This window comes from Ornithodoros turicata, chromosome 1, assembly GCF_037126465.1.
Source record: "Ornithodoros turicata isolate Travis chromosome 1, ASM3712646v1, whole genome shotgun sequence".
Taxonomy (NCBI): domain Eukaryota; kingdom Metazoa; phylum Arthropoda; class Arachnida; order Ixodida; family Argasidae; genus Ornithodoros; species Ornithodoros turicata.
In genome coordinates this window covers 36,607,836-36,629,076 of record NC_088201.1, presented here as the reverse complement: position 1 = coordinate 36,629,076, position 21,241 = coordinate 36,607,836, and the positions used below count along the sequence as shown (strand labels likewise).

The window sequence follows — 21,241 nt, the reverse complement described above, 5'->3', positions numbered from 1 at the left end:
TGAGAGAGGACGACGGCATTCAGATTGGCTTCAAGTGTGTTAAACTATATGAAGTTCTGTTCCTAGGGTGTAGCCATGCACATATACATGAGAATTAGTAATCCATCGCTACACGATAACCAACCGACAAGTATAACAGAAGTACACAGATGCCTGTGCCCTAAAGATGAGATGACAGTGACAATTCTTGTCTCATAAATATACTGCAAATATTAGACAAATTGTGTTGTTCAGAGGACTTTTTCTTCGTTCATTGTTCTTAGGCAGTTGAGGCTTTGTGTGTTTGACCTTTCTTCGGTGTTCCAGCCTCGCAAGGTCAATTTCCATCGTGTTCAGAGGACTCCTCAAAGAACTAGTGATATCCGCCGGAGTATTGCGTTGTATCCATGTTTACCCTATTTTATACGCTGAGTTTGACACGTGTCCTTCGTCACCATGTAGAATGTTCATTGAAGTAATTCATTCCAATTCAAATATATCTAGTTAAGTGCAGTCAGATATTCCCTATAATTCATTGTCGACGATTACATTTTTATTTATTTTTTACTGCGCGGGGTATCGAATTGCGGACAAAAAGTGGTATTTTGGAAAACCTCTGTCTGGGTTGCACACCATATGTTGCCAAGTAAATGCACACTTCCAGCTGCTTCCCAACTGAATGTGCAAAGGGTTTGTGCTGCTTTTCTCAGGTACTACACTCTAAAAACAGAACTTCACCACATAACCAATACGCTCTTAGCGAATCACCATCCTGAATGACATCGTTCTGTCATTGTGATGTCATCGCACTGCAGAGCCCAATAACTGCATGCTGTTGAGGACTCTCGAATTTTTTTTCTTAATGCGCCACAGGTGGGGAGTGCGGAGAAGGATTGACGAACGCAATGATAGCCAGACATGTGGATTGGACCTATCGATCAAACGCGAGACATTAACCTTTGGAATGTGACGCGTAACACCCGCCACTATAAAGTCACGTAGACGCCAACTGCAACGAGGCCGTTACAGCGAATGGCTTACGTGCCACACCTGCGCAAGAGGGACTGAAGAGCGATGTTGTGCGACTCACAGGCCCGTTTTCCACGGCTGCGTTCTGCACAAATACGTTGAAGACAGCTCTCCTGCCGTAGATACACGGCCAGCGGAAACAAAGGCCCCCAGTATTTCCTTACCCACCCAACTACGACTGTCAACAGTGAAAGTCGAACACGAGAGTTGTCACGCGCTCGACGATGTGCTTCACCAACTCCAGGAGTACGTCAGGCGGTGAGGATTTTAGGAACTAGGAAAGTGTGCTCAAAAAACGATCCCAGAAGCACGAAATGGACGTTCTCTTCATTTTCCTCGTGGAAACAAATGGGAACCGCCCACTCCTTTTGAAGAGAGAGGAAAAAAAAAAAGCGAAAGCAAACGAAAGCGTACGAAAAAGAAAACAAGTAACAACGAGGTACGTTGCTGCAGGTTAGCGTGTCTCGTGCTACAATGACGGTGGGTGTTTGTACGAAAATTATGGTTCATGTGTGAGTACATGTACTTGACTTCACTATCGACACGTTCGTTTTTCGCCACTGCAAGATGTAATGATAAAACACTGTTGACCCCACACGTTATTCGTCTGTCCCTTAATGGCGTGCATGAGTATCACGAAACAGATAATATGAAAGATACAGAATGCTTCGTTGTGAACGCTAGCATAGAAAGACAGCATCAGACAATAGAAAGCTATGTCACGATACTCGCAGGCCCACTTTATGTACGAGTTTCTAGTGCATTTGGTTGATCTCACTTCACGAACATTGACCGTGCATGATTTGTACATAAGGTACAGTGCCAGTACGGATATAAGACGCCAACGGCGAACTGCGTTTGTGTTGCACTTGTCGCTCAAATTTTTCGAAACGCTTTTAAACGAGCTGTTTTTAATGATCGCACGTGTAGTGCTCCGTAAGTAAGCTGTGCTTTGTAGGTAAAGCTGTACACATGCTGATCCTTAATACATTTGAAGTAATAATAATGGACTGACTGAAGCTTATTGAACCTATAGCAAACCATAATCCTGAATGACGTCATTTTCTCGCCGGTTTGTTGAAAACGGGAGGCGTATGACCTTTTGTGGCACTTATGATGCAGTTACGTTAATTGTCACAAAAAGGCGTGCGCCTCGCCATTTCCGCAAATCAGTAGTGATAATGGTTATTCTGTGCAATGGTTGACGTTCAATGTGGTGTGTGGCGAAGTTCTGTTTGAAGAACGCGGATTCACATTGAAAGACGCCTTGTCGTTGCAGTTATCCTTACTGGCTGTAATTCTCACAACTGCCAGCGCAGGAATCACGTCACACGGAGGAACAAGCACACAGCACCGCCACCAAGATGTGAGTAACTGTTTCATGCGTGTCACAAAGAACGCCCAGAGCTGAACATTTCATGACGTTCGCAGGATTACGGTAATTACCAGTTCAGTTACGACATCGTGGACCCTTATGGAGCTTCCAATGGTCGCTGGGAGGTGGGCGATGCGTTTGGCAACAAGCGCGGTGGATACACCATTACAGACATCGACGGACGGAAGCGTCGCGTAGAGTATGTTGCAGACAAGTACGGATTCCGTGTCGTCGTCAACACCAACGAGCCCGGCACTGCCGCAAGTGTTCCAGGAGCTGCAGTTTATAACTCACCCTACATAAACGTCGTCAGTGGCATTGGCGTGGTCAATAAGCCAGTCTATGCCGCTGCCACCGTTCCCGCTGTGCACGTAGCACCGGCTCCAGTGCATGCCGCTCCTGTTCGAAAGGTCCCTGCCAGCATCTTCCTGAACGCGCCCGTTGCTAAAGCATCGGCGCACGTGCCCGTGTACGCAAGTCTGCATCAACCTCGTCGTCCTCGAAATTACTATAGCTACTACTAGGTGTGTAGTGAACTGTAACACATGTATGGGTGCTGTGAACTCTATATTGTTTGTGTAACATACTCCTAACCAACCATCATCCCGAATGACATCGTTTTCTCCCCTCATTTGTTGAAAACGGAAGGCCTGCGCCTTTTTGTGACACTTATACAGGTACATTAATCGTCACAAAAGAGCGTACGCCCACCGCTTTCCCCAGATCAGAAGCGATAACTATATTTCGACGCACTGGTTGGCGCAGAGCGTGGTATGCATGCGGTGAAATTCTGCTTTTAGAGTGTATACATATAGAACAGGTTCAACTGGAACCCTGTGTATAGTTGGAATGTTTTTGCGACAACAGGCGTGGACACACGTGAAGAGCCGATGTGTCTTGCATACCTGGTGTGCATGAATCACAGAGAAATTTCCCACGGGACCGCTTGTTTTTCCGAAGTGACGCTAATAAAGGTAAATTGAAATTTTTGTTTTATGATGGATGCACCCTATTTGGTGCATGTATGGGGCTTCAAGTATCAGTACAAAGACCTGCCAAGGGCAATATTGGAGTGGAAGTATATTTTTGATACAGTTTTGCACACTTTTCTGTTGCGCGCTTAGTCATTTCGCCTTCTTTATGCTCTATCGCATGATCGTGTAGATCAACAACTAATTATATACGTTAGACAGCAAACAAGGTGGGCCCTCGGTGCCAAATAGTGACACCTATAGAATGCTATGCATTCGTTGCTGGAAATCTTTCATTGCTCGTACTCCGGCAATAGTTTCTTCATGCGATCGTTCATGCTTGCACTCATTCATGCAGTAGCGTCAAATTAAGCGAAGACGTAAACGTACGCGCCATCAGGTAATAAATTCTACCTGATGAATCGGCATGCACCGGATATAAGCAAGAAGCTTGCTACAGCAGCAAACAGTTCAAAGGGAAGCATGCGCCCATGTACCACGCCCATTCACGTTTTACGCTGTACCACATGTTCACCAAATAAATTTACTTTATTTACTACATCAGGTACGCTGTGTAGGCGAATTTTCTGTTATTGTTGTTAAATAAATTTTTATTGCTGTGTCAATATTTAGTTATGAAGAGTCATTTCTGTCCACCCCGTTCTGTAACGCTCTCCTTGGACTCTGAACGTAAATAAATAAATATAATAAATAAATAAATTAAACGGCAGCCAACAGGATGGACGAATGGGTCTAAAAGGGGTAACCATTAATTCAGTAATGTACTGTATTCGATAACCAAAGTGTTTGAGAACATGTAACTTCTGCGTGACATCGCAAGAAGTCACTGGCGCATTTCACTGGGGATCTGAACTCGTCTTTCATTATGGGACGATCACAGCAGTAATTTATCTGGGACTGTGGATTCTGCACTGCGGCATCGTGAATGTTCGAGTTGTTGCAGTCGATACATTCGAACTGCGTTAGCGCGTATAGCACAATGTCTGGACCGCAGGGGCGGTCCCAGCGAAGTACTTTGGGCGGGGGGGGGGGGGGGGGGGGAGACGTCTGCGAGCCTTTAGCCAGTCGCTAACCATTTGGGTGCGAGAGGGGGAGGGAGAGGGGGAAGGATTGGTATGCTAGACGATGGGAAGTCTTATGTATGAGTAACAAGTTTGGGGGTGCGCCCTCTTCTGTCACAGGGAAAGAGACGAAAAGTGGACCAGGCTATGATCGCCCCCGCCACGTGTGGCATGATACTACGGTCCAGACATTGTGCTATACGCAGTTCGAATGTATCGACTGCAACAACTCGAAGATTCACGATGCCGCAGTGCAGATTCCACAGTCCCAGATAAATTACTGCTGTGATCGTCCCATAATGAAAGACGAGTTCAGATCCCCAGTGAAATGCGCCAGTGACTTCTGGAGGACGTGGAGTCATCGGATTGATGCAAGGAAACTGTGCACGTGCACAGTTTCCTTGCATCAATCCGATGACTCGACGTCCCTTTTTTTTTCAGACCAGTTGCGAAGATAATTTTATGCCCGTGATTATACAAAATCATTGCCATTCCTTACAGCATGCATAGTTAACTTGTGTGGCTCGTATGTGTGTGTGTGGGGGGGGGGGGGGGGATGCGTAGGAATTCTGTGCTCGATTTCGTGTGTACAATTCGACGTGCCTTGTTTTTGCAAATGCTCTCCTTTCTTTGTTGCTTCTATCGTGCGATACACATTTGTAATCGTTTTGTGCCATATTCGTTCGGTATAGTATAGGCGTGCGCGTGCCGGTGCGCTTTGCACTGGATTTCGGAAGAGTTCTTTTCTGCAGTTCATTTTTCGCTTCGTGCTATTCTTTTGTGATGGATAATTTAACTCTTAGACTGTGCGCGAACAATCGAAGGAGTTCGATTATGGGGAGCTCACCATAGTCCGATTATCTGTCACAAGCAGAAGTGCAGTGACCAGTGATTTCCCCAGAAATTCACTACTGGGGGGGTGCCGAGCTTTCAAGGGGGGGGGGGGTATGCTTGGTGAAGGTTCCACTTAAGGAATTCTTCTTAGACACGGAAAGAATCGTGGCACAATGGTGACATCTCTGCACAACTTTCCCGTTTTATTTGTACATGTTATTACGTTAGAACACAGTACATTAGAATGCAGATTCATTATGAACGGCATTTCAACATTAAGATGCATAATCAAATCGCAAATGGTTCTTGATGATCCACATTGAGTTTGCGTGCCCGCACGCATTTTTGCTCTCATATGCGCGTAATATATGTATTGAACAGTCACTTTCAAATGATTTTGGACAAATGCATGGTATGATCATCTGCATGACTGTGGTCCTATACAGCCCAAGTTTGACAGTACAGGATGTAATTCGCTGCGCCGGACTCTCTACCAGAACGTGTTGGTGGCCGAGCTGGGGGTGTTACCTGAGAAATTTCAGGGGGGTGCTGCAAAACTGCAGGGGGGGTGTACAACCCCCCCCTTGGGGAGGGTGTAGGGAAATCCCTGGCAGTGGCGGACATGCGTTGCGCAGTAGCGCCCGTCGTGCGCTACAGTGGCCTTGCTTGACGACGCAGAACTGGTGTTGCAACAAAGTATTGCAAAAATGTGCGGATGATATTGTATATTAGTTTTGGGATTGAATGTTAAAATTAAAAGTGGGTCGGAAATTCATGTAAATTGAAGCATGGCAATATGGAAGTCGATGGTTTACAACGAAATGACCAAGCAATAGCATTAACATAAACAATTTATTAACAGTTATTTATTAGAAACACATTTTGTTTGTGTTTGCCATATCCATTTGGTGTAATTGGTGGTGGCGTACCACAGCGAAAATTTGAAGAGAGGTTCTAGTCGTGGCAATGGTACAGATTAGCTTATTTCCTGAGTTGCTTGAATTTCATTGATTCCACACACTTGAAACAGATGGTGGTGATGGAACGGCTTGCCGTACTCGCTTGCGTCAGTAGGGGAAACCAGACAGACAACAGCAAGTGCAAAGATAAAACGTTTAATAATGCACCTCGCAAATTAATGCAGTGCAGAAGGTATAGATACAAGTTCAAAAGTCTTACAATTAGATACTCGGATACGGAAGTGCCATAAATGGGGAGCACAGCAAAGTAAAGACCTCACCGTTGAAGATATAACTCTGTCAGTTCAGGGGTTCACAAGAAGCGAAGTCGAAGTCGTACTTGTCACGGTGGCTCTAGGAGTGGGCGCACAGTCTCTCGACGACACTTTCGGCACAAATGTCTGTTCTGACTTCCGCGAAGGAAGAAACAGACCGTAGAAATTGCGATGGTAGACTGTAGTAGAGGTAGGCTCGTCACGGAGTTAGTCATTGGACACAGGCAGACGGTCTGTCGACGACAACTTTCGGCGTGGGGCGTACTGATGCCGTCTTCTGGGCTACCGTCGTCAGGATGAGCTCGTTGCAGTCTGCTAGCTGTGGACCTTCTCTTCATTGGCTGGCAGTCTCTAGACATGGGGAGACAGTCTGTCGACGACAACTTTCAGCATGTGGCGTACTGATGTCATCTTCTGGGCTGCCGTCTTCCGTCTTCTGAGCCCACTCACTCCCAGCAAACCATATATATCCAGAAAACGTCTACAGGATATCATATTTCGAATGTTAGGATATCCCACGGACTTTGCCACAGAGCCCATTTACATCCTCGAGAAGTTCTGTGGACTAGCACTTCTTTGTCATTTGTAGATCCTCCGAATATCCCGGAAACTTCTTTTTAGGATATATGGACGTACGTAGGACATCATGCAAGCAGGTCCAAACATAGTTCCTACTGTACTACGACCTGGATTCCGATCAATCCTCCATCCATCTGTCACCGATCAGGCGGGGGAACCTTCGTCTGCAACTCAAGTTTCGATGTGCCTTGGCCGAACCCACGACCGTATTGATACTGTCCGAGAGTGTGAGAATCATGTCCGTGGATAAGAACAGGAATGTGACACTGGATTAGCGATGTTCGAGCAAGACATCGAGACTCTTGAAGTACAACGATTACACTTCGGCACTCTTCCGTGGTGCATACGCTCGAGACGATCGTCTGCCCGCGCTGGATAGACCAGGAATAATCGTGGTCAACACCGATAGATGGCAAGCCGGGGAGCATTGGATTCTCTATGCGAAAATGAAGGATGACCTCATCTACTTTGATTCCTTCGGATTGCCGCCCATCGAACCCGAGCTGAAACGCCTCGCCGTCGACGAATATAATGATGTCTGTATTCAAAGCCTGTATTCTCCCAAACGGAACAAAACTTTCAGTGTTCCTGGGGATATCCTTTCCCGGAAATTCGGTTCTCCCTGGGAGACAGACATTTTTCCGACAGACGTCCCCCCCATCTCCGAGTGGCCACGGTTTGGACTTCCCACAAATATCCGTCATTTGTCCTCACAGGAAGTTACACGGAGATGTCGGGACGCTGCACGGACTTACATGCGTATGTGCTCAGGGCCCTGTATTTTCTTATTATTATTGATACTGTTTGTTGAGCTGCTGCGTAAGTGGACAGATTCCTACTAGGCGTTTTTTGCTGCCATTTTGTTTCAGCTTCGGCCACTGCATCTTCCTTTTTCAGTTGCTAATCTTTGTTTCTTTCTAGTATTTCTGTTATGGACAATGGGCATGAAGTTTTAAAAAGAACAAAAAAAAAAAGCTCTTAGAACCATGAACTTAGAAAGGCAGTGGCATACCTTTCCAAATTGAAAACAGATACTATATGTTGCTTGTCTCGTGAGCTTCTGCAAATTCGAGAGTCCTGTTTGCCTGCGAGTCAAACTAAAGGGTGAGGTGTTTAATTTTAATGTGATTGCGTATACCGATAATACTGGACTGAAGAACTACTTGGCGTATTAACTCACTATAACGATAACGTCTGTGTTTCTTACTGCTTTTGATTTGAGGCATTTAGCTGGATCGGCGAAAGTCGAACTCACAACGCGACACACCTTGCCATGTTTCTCTCTCTCCTCTAATGATGCTCCCTGCAACATTCCATCAGGGACCCTATTCAGACGATTCTTCAAACGGCCGTTACGGTACATCCTGCGGATGTACAGTTAGGGACGTCCATTCATGTAGCTCCCAGAGATGTCCATCTGATATTCATTTCAGGACATGAACGTTGGGATCTATGTCGAACGTCCGCAGGAGATAGTGTTCTGTCTGGGGCTCCAATGTGTGGTGTGTACTGTTGTATCGTGGCGACATTGTTGGCGAAAGGAAAATCACTGAAGAGCATTGTATCCCTGTTTTCCGATAATCTCGCCGCTAATGACTTAAAATCAATAAAGATGCTAGAAAAGTTGTTTGTTGCTTAAAAAAAAGCGTGGTGTCCTTTATTCTCTATAGCCCCCCACAAACTATACTTGCTTAGTCGATGAATACACGCTATAGCTCTCTATCATATCATTCTATCAATATAGCTTCCAATCATACCAGCCTATCTTCCTAATCTATCACAACAACACAACATTTTTTCTCTTAAAATCAGAAAGACATGTATTTTTATTTTACTGATGATTACATATGGGACGCAGACTTTCGCCGGTCTCGGTCACTTTTTCTTCGCGTGAGTAAAGATGATGTCGGGCGGTGCGACTCTTTTACCATCCCTGAATCTCTCCTTCTTCTCTAGTTTCAGATCTGGTAATTCTTGCATTTCTTGCAAATCTTCATCTGTGAGTCGTTTAAAACGACTCGGTAGGTCTAGGTACACCTTTACACGTTTATTGTTTTCTATCAGGAGTTCCACGTACACGGCCTCCCCGTACATAGTGTCCACCTTGCGTAAGTCCAACACGTCGAGCTTTTCGTTCTTCAGAACAATTCTCATTTTCTGAATGTCCCCACCTCCGGGTTTCTTTAGTTTATCCAGCTTCTCGAAAATAGATGACATATCTCGCTTACTTCTCGGTGCAAGTTTCTACGCACGCCAAATGAACTGAAAATGAGGACAACTGTTACCTAACTTTCCTCATCTCGAAGACAATAGTGAGACATACCTTTCTCGTTGTGCACTTCACCCGGAGTCGACCGACGGATGAACAAGTAGCTTCACAGACCTCAAATGAGTTGTATATATCGCAACTTTTATATAAAGCACCCCTGGAGGGGTGCAAGGGTGGTGCGATTTTGCTTACACAATAACATAGGAACAGCCCGTGATATCCCAAACAGAACAAAACCTCCCGGGGTGTTCCTGTGGATATCCTTTGACGGAAATTCGGATCTCCCTGGGAGACAGACATTTTTCCGACGGAAGTCCCCCACATCTCCGAGTGGCCACGGTTCGGACTTCCCACATATATCCATCGTTTGTCCTCACAGGATGTTACATGGAGATGTCTGGACATTGCACGGACCTACTTATGTACATGCACACGTTGTATGGATATCCAAACATCCGTAAAGGAGAAAGACAGTTTTCATAGAAATCAACATTTTTCTGCCTGCCATTTTGTTTTAATCCCCGCCTCCGCACCTTTTAATTTCTGTTGCTCCTCTTTGTTTTTAGTACATGCCGGTTAATTAGCATAAAGGGGCGGAGCTGTGCTCACCGATACGCCTGCACCAATCAGCGTGAAGTGGGGGAGCCAAGTAATTAGCATAAAGGGGCTAGCTACGGTCAACCAATCAATGATCAGTAGGCTTAGCACGGGCCATTCAGCGTGAAGTGGGCGGAGCCAAGACAACTAATTAGCATAAAGGAGCGGAGCTACGGTCAGCCAATCAAAGGTCAGTAGGCTTAGCATGGGCATATCAACATGAAGTGGGCGGAGCTAATGGCGGCCAATCAGATGGCTTAGAGTTGGCTTGTGTTGGATTAGAACTGGATTATGGCTTAGAATTGGATTAGGATTGGATTAGAATTGGATTAGGATTGAATTGGAATTGGATTAGAGAAAACTCTTGGCTATAGGACATATATTTATACTACTCTTGTTCACAAAGAAGATCCCAAGTGGGTCTGTTCCCGTACCCATGAAATGCAGCAATAATCAACTGCCAGCGATTACCGTTGGCACATAAACATCACGAGCATCACATCGGCGTGGAACGCCGACCGGCCGCCCATCCCGCGTCCCGACCGGTCGTTCTCACTAGCAGACGATTCTCGGCAGCCAATAAAAAGTGCTCGGCTGACCTGACGTCAGCACACTCGGTGAGAAGCTGGGCGAGGTCACCGCCTCTGCGCGCATTCTTGGAAACGTAATTTTCTCAGGAAATGCGCGCTTCCCAAAGGAAATATTTTGCGTGACAGTTCTTTGAAAGTGGCATGTTCATGTCACGCGGTAAACAAATGTATGTTCGAAGAGCCTTCCATGCTTCTTTAAAGGGCTGTGACATTTTGCGACAAGTTACACAAAATAAACGTAAAAGACAGTTATTGGTCAATTTAGTGCGAACCTGGAGTATACTGTTAGAACAGAACTTCACCCCATAACACGCTCCTGGCCAGTAGCGTAGCAAAAAAAGATATTATATGTCGGGAGGGGTTCTACGGGAACTTTACATGGGGAAGTGGATATCACCCTCTTCTTCCCTCTCCTGAATGTATTACCAAAGATACGATATTTCGGAGGGAGGGGGGTTGAACCCCCGAAACCCCCCTCTGGGTACGCAACTGCTCCTGGCCAACCATAATTCCGAATGACATCGATCTTTCTCTAAAAACGGGTGGCTGAATCCGCTCCATTTTGGACATATATCTCTCCCTTTTTAAGCACATCAATAAACCAGAACGATATCATTCTGAGTGACGATCGGGTGTGGTGAAGTTTGGTCTGTATGTGGATTAATTTTTTAATCATTTAATCCACTTTAATCACTACCATTTTTTTTAACCAAGCGGTTCGTATGCTTATTAAAAGGCACCATGCGAAGTAATTCTATCAACAGGTACACAAATATCGCAGAATTCGATTTTGAAAATCGCGACCGTGCGCAACGGTGGCAATGCCCGGAACGAGCCGTCAAGCCGCTCGCGTCATTTTGACGTCAAAGAAGTCGAGCCGCTGATTGGTTTCGAGGAACGCCGTCTGCTATTTTTCACTCGGAACCCCGCCGCAACGGTGGAAGAAGTTTTGTTTTTGCTTTTTCTTTGATTTATCAGGTACAGTAAACGAAGATTGGTCTACAGACACTGTTCAAGGTTAGGCTGCGAGATTGTGGAGGCAATCCTCATTGAACTCCCCGAGCAAAGTCAACCAAAAATCGGTCAACCTCTCCCCGCTCGACCTTGTTTTCCCTAAAGCGACCTTCCGGAGTAGGTGGATTATGAAAATAAACTTCAGGTGCTAGTTGAACGCTGTTCTGTCCATGTCTGTGTTTTGTATGCTGTTCGTTATCGTGGTGACTGTTTGTTGTTGTGTTGTTGGCGGCAATAAGTATAAACACAGTGCAGCACTAAGCACTGGTTCAGTTCACACATCCAAATGATCGCGCTGCATCGCTATGATCACTAATTCCGTTCGCTATGTCATTATATCAATATTCGCAATCACTAATTCTCTATGATCACTAGTGCCCGTCACTTCGACTAGCAACTTTGCTAGGCATTCAGTTAATTCCTTATTCAGCGCTGGAGGAGTGTTCTTGCCGATACGTTGTCAGATACAATCCAGTGAAATCTATCGCAATATGCTGTCGCCGGCACGTCGTGGCATCAGGCGTTGAACATTCATTGCCTGAGTTACACACCAACATAGCCAAGCAGTGTCATAAGACCACCACAATTTATGGTCAACTTACCAATCATCGAGCTAAACGAGAATTGGCCGATGCAGACTACAAATGTGGACGGCGCAGACACGCAAGTTTGAGTTCATCCGTGCTCGGCGCCTTTTGTTTTGTCACCATATAGTGCATCAGTTTAATTCATCATATAGTGACCGACAACGCCGGTTAAGTTTGCGTCCGCCGACATATCAGCGTGCACTGAAACAACACGTGACTAGCGTAAATTTTAGCTGACTATAAAATGCACATGTCGCGCGCGGGTAACTGCCAACGGCAAGCTGTGACTAACCTAGCCAAAATATTGCAAGCACACAACTAACTAACCAACATGCCGCCCTGCCAAGCCAAATGGCTGCTAAAATGTGTCTTTCGTTCGCTAAGACGACTTGGACACATATCGAAAACCCTTGAATTTGAGTGGTTAAATAGTGATGTTATGTTCTTAATCGCGTCATATCATCTTACGAAGCAGCATTTTCCCTGGTTTTCCTAGAGTCACTAAATAAGCTACGCTTCAGAGTATCGACACTGAGCTCCAAGAGCGAGCATGCGCCATCTTGTTTCGGTACCACGCTACACACACGCAGCACGCGCAATGCGCATTTTAGCGCACGATGCCATCTGTCGTGCGTGGGTGAAATGTTCCTTTCGTTTGCAAGCACGAGTTCGTGGCCTTGAGCTCACCTTGACATCCTCGGGACGCTCTGGTTGACAATACATGGATTATCGCGCAACAATCATACACGCTTCTCTGTCCCACGGGGAGCATTATGTAAACAACACCCCATTATGTTAGCCGTCTTTGATCCTCAAATGGGGATGATACCGGTGTGGTGCCGAAACAAGATGGCGGTCCTACTCTCCCTTGGACCTCAGTGTCGATACTCTGAAGCGAAGCTTATTCAGTGACTCTAGGTTTTCCTTGTTTCCAGAACGAGAACCGTGGATTCACGACCAGGAATATCGAGGTCCTCCCTTATTCATCACTTGACAGGGAGAAAGCAGGGGGAAAGAAAACGGAAAGAAAGAGAAAAGAAAACCAGTCAGCACTGACACGGATAGAAGCGCGGTCGCCGCTTTCAACTTTTATTACGTCACCAATGACGTTTTTTTCATTCTCCTCCTCGTTTGACCCGGAGGAGCGAGTCGAGTGGGAACGCGCGCGGTGATGTTCAAGTGTCTTTTTTTCTAGGAAAAATATCGCGTACAGAGAAACTTTTCGTATTAATCATCAAGTTAAGTTACCTGCTTCCACAACGCGTTCGGAACGGAAAATTTTTGAGATGGCTTTCAGAGCTACTTTAACGTGCACTGAAATCTGCGCATACCGTACAGCGTATTTAACGCCCCTCGTGGAACACGGCGTATACCTAAGCAACTTGTACCCTGCCACCAACTTAGTACAGATTTTTCGAGAGCCGGCGCTGTGCATAAGATCGATCGGTCGGTCGGTGCGTGGTCGAGCGCAAGGAACCGATCGGAGCCTCGCTAGAAAGAGTTTCAAGCACCGAAGTGGAACAGCGCTACGATACATGTGGCGCCATCCATCGTCAAGGCTAGAAGAAAGACAGTCTTGTCATGCACAGTAAAGATTCTTGTCTGCGCGATATTTGGTTCTGTAAGATGTGAAGCCCACGGAAAGCCATCGGCATGAAGACATTTGATGAAAAAGATGAACTGCGGTATCTTGAACTACTTGAACGATGGCTGTGTCAAGCTTTTCCGACGGCCTACTCATTAAAGTCTTCCTTCTGCAGTATCTTGAGACCCGCCCTCGTCAAGCTTCTGACATATTCCACAGTAGAAAGCGTGAATGGGGGGGGGGGGGGGGGCTCTGTTATTCCTTCTTCCTGTCGGTGTTGAACAGTTCGATAAATAAGAAACCGGTGGACAGAGGACAGCTGGAAAGAGTGAGAGACAGTGAGGGTTAGTATACATCCATGACCCACTTCGGGGGGAACTGTGCTAACATCTGCCTGGTATGTCTGACGGAAAGCCCTAGGAAAGCGTAAGATACTAAGGTGGATAGTAAAATTAGAACCGACTACATCCCAGTCTTCAGCATGACATTGGAGGTACCGCCAAGGAACGAATGCTATGTCCACTGGACCATGCCACTCGTGACCCGGGTCATGAACGATTATATTTCTTTGTAAGTCCCTTATATAAGTTTTGGGACTAAGCGGATTTCAGAGAGCGCTTTACATTTTAGGACAATGATGGCCTCTGCTCGACGCAGTGATGTTCTCTAAGTGCGTGCTCTGACCAACTAATTAAAGTAATAAAGTAAGCCTAATACAATTACAAAAATTAACTGTACTCTTTAGCAGACTGCCAAACCCGTACGAACTGCGATATAATTGCAGCAGACGAAGGACGGTGCCCGCGCTGTGACCGTGCATGACTTGCGTGTGGCGCAACGGCAAACCCGATCATAGGGAGCCTCCATGGGTTGCTGCGGCTTCTCCGCTTTTCAGCAAGGGGAGCAACATGGAGGCTCCCTACCCGACCATAGGTTGTCATGGGCCTTGCAGAAACGCGAGTGTCGCCTGTAAACGAGCTCACTTCCGTTAAATCCACTGTACTCGTTGGTGCACATTTCTGAGCATATATGACCGAGCGTAATGGCGGCACGCTTTGTCGCAAGCCGCTTCCTAGCATCATCGGCCGCCCACCGCTAACGTTCCTCATTTTCGGCCATCGCAATGCCAGCACATCTGCGAAGTCTATACTTGCGCGAATGCTCCGCAGCACACCGCCTACGCTGTAACCCCGCGGCGTCCGTGTTGTGTTGCAAGACGACGTGGACGACACCACGCGCGCGAGACGCGCTGTGCAGGCACTGGGGAGTTTTAGCGCACCGGAAGCGCTCTGTACGAAAACTATACGTTAAAGGAAGCTGTCAAATCAAAGATGAGCAACGTGATGTCAGCCACTTCAAGGGAATCAGCTGCCTGGGTTATCGTGTTTTCGACACAGTTATCGTTATCGTTAGTTAATAGAGAGTTTTAGTATACCGTACGCAAAGGTGATAGCGTACGTAACAGATATCGTTGGTGGTTCTGCGCACTGCGCGAAGCTCTCTTTCTGTTATGGGCGTGCGCAGAACCATCAACGCTATACCTTACAGTAAAGGTGGTTCTTTTCTCCTCTCTCTTGAATCCCCGTGGCTTGCCAGTTGTCGGTGATGGTGACAGTTGTGCTGCAGGTACTCGACAGCAGACGATCTTCAATAGTTGATAACAGGTTTATTTACAGCAATAGATTTTACGTGGACAAAATTTACATGATATGGCAAAGTCACTCCGAGCCTACGAGCAGGTCCGTTTGCTACTGAGTCCGCAGGCCAAGTCCCTCTAATTTCCCAAACTCCCCCGCTCTCTGGGTTTTTTTCGTCCCCCAGATGTCCTCCTTTCGCGCTATTCAAACGAAACACTCAGCAAAAATATAACAAGACAACAGCTCTCGCACAACCGTTAGCTCGACTGACCCAACGTCTTCGAACTCAAAATTTATTACCTCTTGTCGTCGGCTATACGGAGATGTGCGAGGCGCGGCTCACAGAAACCCGATCCTGCGTGTCTTGGAGCCAGAATCTGGTGACTGCTTCCAGACCACGTGTGTGGGAGGAACGAGGGTAAAACCTCACGGTGGCCAGTCGTTTTCCGTGAAGTGCGGGAAGAAGTAAACACAAAAATAATGACCCATTCGGTTGCACAGGAAGTTTCCCCTTTACACTTACGTACGCAAAGGCGATAGCGTACGATGTACTAAAACTCTATCTTATCCCTGCTGAAACGTTTCTTTTCAGCCGAAGCGCTGCGATAAAGAAACAAACGGGTGGGAGAGTGAGCATCGGGTGAGTTACTAAAAAATGTAACTATGTTACAGTCAGAGTTACCATCAGGGTGTCGAACCGAACCCGAACCCGAACCGAAAACCGTACCCGAACCGTTATTTTTGCCGGAACCGAACCCAAACCCGAACCGAAATTTTCATGACACTGTTGAACCCGAACCGGAGCAGAACCGTAAAAAATAATAGCGGTAACCGGTTCGCAACAAAACGGTTCGGACATAAAAGAAGTCAGCATAAGAGTTCCTCTCTATCCCCGAACGAAGACGCATTGGTATCATCATCACGCGCCTATATCATGGATTTCCGAAATTTTCACCTAGCAGTCAGACGACGACGTATAGTAAGTATACTTTCAGCGTCTTTTTAACATGTTGAAGCGCAGTTGTCCTTGTGAGTGCCGCGGCTAGCGCCCCGCACGCGTTGCGGCGTCTACTCTTCAGAGACGAGGTGCCACGCCTACGAATGAAACAGGAATGGAGTAGGCCAGTTATGTAGCTCTACAGGACGAATATGTGATCAAATAAGCGCCCAAGATTTCCCTTTACATGTGAGCAGTACAAATTAAACAAGTCAGAAACATAAGAAGTAGAGAAAGAGCGTACGCAGAACGGTACCTGTTTGATCGGTCGTGGTTTGAAAAGTAAATGTGGTTCTGCTTATTGGTAGCGCAGTTGTGTCGCGACACATTGCCTTTGTGTTGTGGATTAACTAGTACACTGCTGTGAGCTCGGACAGAGGCTTATTTTCGACATGCTTCAGTACGGTTTCAGATCGATTCACGCTGCGAAGGCAGTGTGCCGGCAAGTACTGTCGTCTATGTTACGCTGTCCATCTTATTAGGCTTCCTTTAAGTGTATCTTGCTGGCACTGTGCGTGTGAAAAAAGAGATTTTGGAAACAGAAAGTAGCAGGACTACATCGCTTCAACAGCGTGGACTCTATTTGCAATAAGCGTTCATCCATTTCTCATTTCTCTCGCTAAAGGGCTACATCACGGCTAGAGACGTCAATGCAGACAACAGCAGTGAGCTATTAGACACGCATTTCCTGATAAAATCAGTTTTATGGAACATATAAAACGGAAGCGTTGAACCGGTTCGCGAACCGGTTCGGGGCTGCGAACCGGTTCGAGGTTTGGCTTGGCCGAACCGGAACTGAACCGGAACGAAATCAAAACAACGCGAACCCGAACCGAACCCGTATTTTTTGCGGTTCGACACCCTGGTTACCATGCAAAAATAGTAAACGGTTACTCTTTTTGAAATGTAACTACGTAGTTACAGCTACAGCTACCACATTGAAGTAACTTAGTTCCTTTACAGTTACATTTTTAAAAAGTCGAATAAGTGTAACTAAAAATTGTCTTGGCGATTGTACTGTGCAAGCATAATGCATTTCCTATGGGCCAGCGTAAGGCTATGGGGGTTAGTCTAAGGCCATCCTGCCTTTGGTGGTGCATGGTGGCATGCTATTGACAAAATTGTGGAATTCCTGCTTGGGAAAAACGGCAGGCCATTTGGAGCCTCGACAAAAATTCGCTAGAGAACTGACGCGTGGAAAACATTGCAATAGCTGAGTAACTTAGTTACAGCTACAGTTACTTTAACCAAAAACAGTAACTAGTTACAGTTACAAATTGCTTGTAACTCAGTTACTACCCAAGACTGCCGTCTCCAACCAGGGGCGCATTGCTTGCATCACCTGAAGATCGCAGCATCGTAACACCGCTCATTGCACGAGCACGAACGGCGTTACGATGCTGCGATCTTCAGGCGAACAATGCGCTCCAACGTGACGCAATGCGGCTACACCAAGGTCTCATAAGTGCGCTAAAGAAATGCTATCGCACTTAAACCCCTCGTTCCTAAATACGGTTGTCCGCGTTTTCCGCAGAGCAACCTGGCGACGGGAATGCTGTCGCGTCACTCAACCTCAATCTGCCAGAATATAGCCAGAATTCTGGTCTGCCGATGACTTATGATGCTTAACTACTATGCCGTTCATAATTGTCACAAAAAAGGCGTACGCCTCTCGCTTTCAACAAATCAGGGCAGATAACGATATCATTCGAGATCATGGTTGGCTAAGAGCGTGCTATACGGTGAAGTTCATTTCTAAGCGTGCCACACTCTTAGAAATGAACTTCACCGTATAGCACCGCATAATTCGCACCGCATAGCTGCCAGTTGCCACAACTGGCAACTTGAGACAATGTTGTGCTGGGGCTCCTCCTTGTGGCTGAGAATCTTGCTGGTTGGCAGCTCGCCTGCGAAGCTAGGTGCGTTTTTGGGTTGTTCACATTATTCACTTTGTTGATTTTTTTGTCTTCTCCGGTGGTTGGACGGACGGACGTTACCCCGAGAGCACTCTAAAAACAGAACTTCACCACATAGCACGGTGAAGACTAACCATTGCACAGAACGATACCTTTATCACTCCCGATTTGTGGAAAGCGCGGGGCGCACGCCTTTTTTTGAACTGCATAAGTGTTCCAAAAAGGCGCACGTCTCCCGTTTTTAACCAATCAGGAGGCAGAATGATGTCATTCTAAGAGCATGCTATGTGGTGAAGTTCTGTTGTTAGAGTGAGTGGGGAAAACTGAAATATGGCAGTCATCGATAAAGTCAGTCAGCGTCGGGAATCGAACCAGGCATATCATGATTTCCGCCGCTGTCTGGCCTTTCCGTCGACTGCCACTTCAATTGTTTATGTTCTTAGGTACCTTGAGACTTGTGGGTTGCTCGTCCGTTTGTGTGTTTCAGCCTCAGAACAGAATTACTTTCCATAGTGGGAATAAATTCCCACAAGTGATGTGACGGGCAGGTGGCGTGACTGAATTACGTGGTTACGCGCCTATCACCAAGTGTTGCCACCACCTCAAAACAGAATTTCACCACATAACACGCCCAGAACCAACCGCTATTCAGAATGATATCGTTCTCTCTTCTAATCGCTTCAAAATGGGGGGGGGGGGGCGTACGCCATGTTTGCATTTGGGATGTACGTTAAGTGTCACAAAAAGGGTGCACGCGCCGGCCCGCTCTCTCCCCAAATCAACTGCGATAACTGTATCATTCGGCGCTGGAGTTGGTGAATGGCGTGTTATGCGGTGAAGTTCTGTTTTTAGAGTATACTCTAAAAACAGAACTTCACCGCATAGCACGCTCCTAGCCAACCATCATTCCGAATAATATCATTCTGTGTCCTGATTTGTTCAAAACAAGGTGGAGGTGCCTATCTGGGACAGAATGATGGTTGGCTATGAGTGTGCTATGTGGTGAAGTTCTGTTTTAACAGTGTATCCAGGATGGAATTCTCAAGAGACCCGCAGAGCACAGGCAATCTTTATGACGGGGATGCAATAACTTCACGGAAATTATTTCGATTAGAACCTGCTCCGGGATCTGCTTCTACGAAGTCTAACATCGGATTATGCGAATGATACTGGCATGTGCCGGAGAAGTCAGCTTACAACTTCTTGATGGGATGGCCGACAGCATCATGAAGTATACATACACCATCCATAGCTCCTGTTACCAGCTCTACGGAGACAGTAATTGCTACAGCTATACGCACTGAAGTTGCCCATCTGTAAGGCCTTTCCATTGGTGGCTCCTACCAAAGACGGCGAGATTGTAGGAACCGTTTCGTCTGTACCTCGTCACCCCGAGAAACGGTGACTGTTAGTATCATAAGCCCGACGGTGCAGAACTGCGACAAAGAAGATCCTGGCGTTTATTTGGGGTCAGCCTCATTCAACCTATAACCTTCAACAACTGTTCACTACCACTTTCGGCCTCAGCATGTCGATTACAGATACACCGAATCCGCCACAGCGGCACTCGGCAGTTTCAAGAGGGCGCTGCCCAATTAAACGATCATCTCCCAGTCCATCGACCCGTCGATGGATTTCATTGCCACACATCACTGCTCTCGTCGAGAAGCGTCGATTCTACACAGACTACGACTTAATGTCTCCATGACCACTCCGCTTCTCTACAAAATGAGTCTTCTCCACTCGCCCAAATGCCCTACTTGCGCTGTTGAAGCTGATATTTCACACCTTCTCCTCGACTGCCGCAGATTCGACACCCCTCGAGCCACGCTCAGACGACGCCTACTCGAGCTGCGGTGCACGGACTTTTCTCTGGCCACTCTGCTCAGCCCAGTACGACATCCCACACAGCCGTCTGTGACCAAAACAGTTTTGACGCTCCTCAGCGACATAGGTCTCATGCACAGCATGTGAGCTCAGGTCTTGTCGTCTCATTCGTCAGTGCCACACCCTCACTTCTCATCCTCATACACATTACTCTCATCTTTTTTAAAAATCTTATTTGTTTTTAATCTATCTCATCCTTCTTTCACCATTTGTTTGTTTATCCTCTATTTATTTTAGGTTTAACCTTAGTTTATCCTTTATTTCCTAGTTATTTTATTTTTATTTTCATTTTTTTTTAAAATAGCAAGCCGGCATACCGTTTGGCTGACATTTCCTCCTTTTCTCTCTCTCTCTCTGTTCTAATACATATATCCCCCCCCCTACTATTGCCCAGGTTTTCCCATTGAGAATATTTACAATGGAAGTTTGTCGTCTTCTGGGCCCCGATCTTGAACTTTCACACAGCGATCGCTCCAAAGCCGCTTTGGTAGGCTCGCGCATCCAGGTGCTCGTGGGCTCCAGGGTACAGATTCGCAATCCCCTTTATCCATTCCAGCTGCGCAACGATGAAATATGTTTTTACAAATCGCATGGGGGGTTTTCGTCAACTTTACGCAGCTGCGAGGTCCGCGCATTAACTAGTCTAATTTAGTTAAGTGAAGTAAAAGTTGTCCAACGACCTTATCCTCATGAATTATGAAGACAAAGGTCTTCGTAGTAGAACGAAGTTTCGGTAGCATTAAAATTTTCACCCCCCCCCCCCCCCACACACAAAGAAAGGTAGAAAATATGTACTGTTTAATGTGTTAATTATGTTCAGGCCTAAGACACTGCTCTCTATGTGCCACATTCAACCATGCACACTCTTAAAAATGATGGTGGTGGTGGTGGTGATAGGGCTTGCCGTTGTCTTAAAAATGAACTTCACCGCATAGCACGCTCCTAGCCAACCATAATCTCGAATGATATCGTTGTCTGTCCTGATTTGTTGGAAACGGGAGGCGTACGCCTTTTTTGTGACAATTATGATCCGCATAAGTGTCACAAAAAAGGCGAACGCCTCCCGTTTTCAACAAATC

The 21,241-nt window shown here is 46.4% G+C and overlaps 1 protein-coding gene across 1 annotated transcript; it reads left to right on the top strand.

The window, feature by feature from the left end:
• Positions 1 to 1,110: 1,110 nt before the first annotated feature.
• Positions 1,111 to 3,993, top strand: LOC135385139 (cuticle protein 16.8-like; the record flags this gene model as incomplete). Its single annotated transcript, XM_064614339.1, has 3 exons — positions 1,111 to 1,266; positions 2,288 to 2,374; positions 2,440 to 3,993. Coding segments are annotated over 3 exons (711 nt in total), but the record flags the coding sequence as incomplete, so codon positions are not given.
• Between the last annotated feature and the right edge of the window lie 17,248 nt (positions 3,994 to 21,241).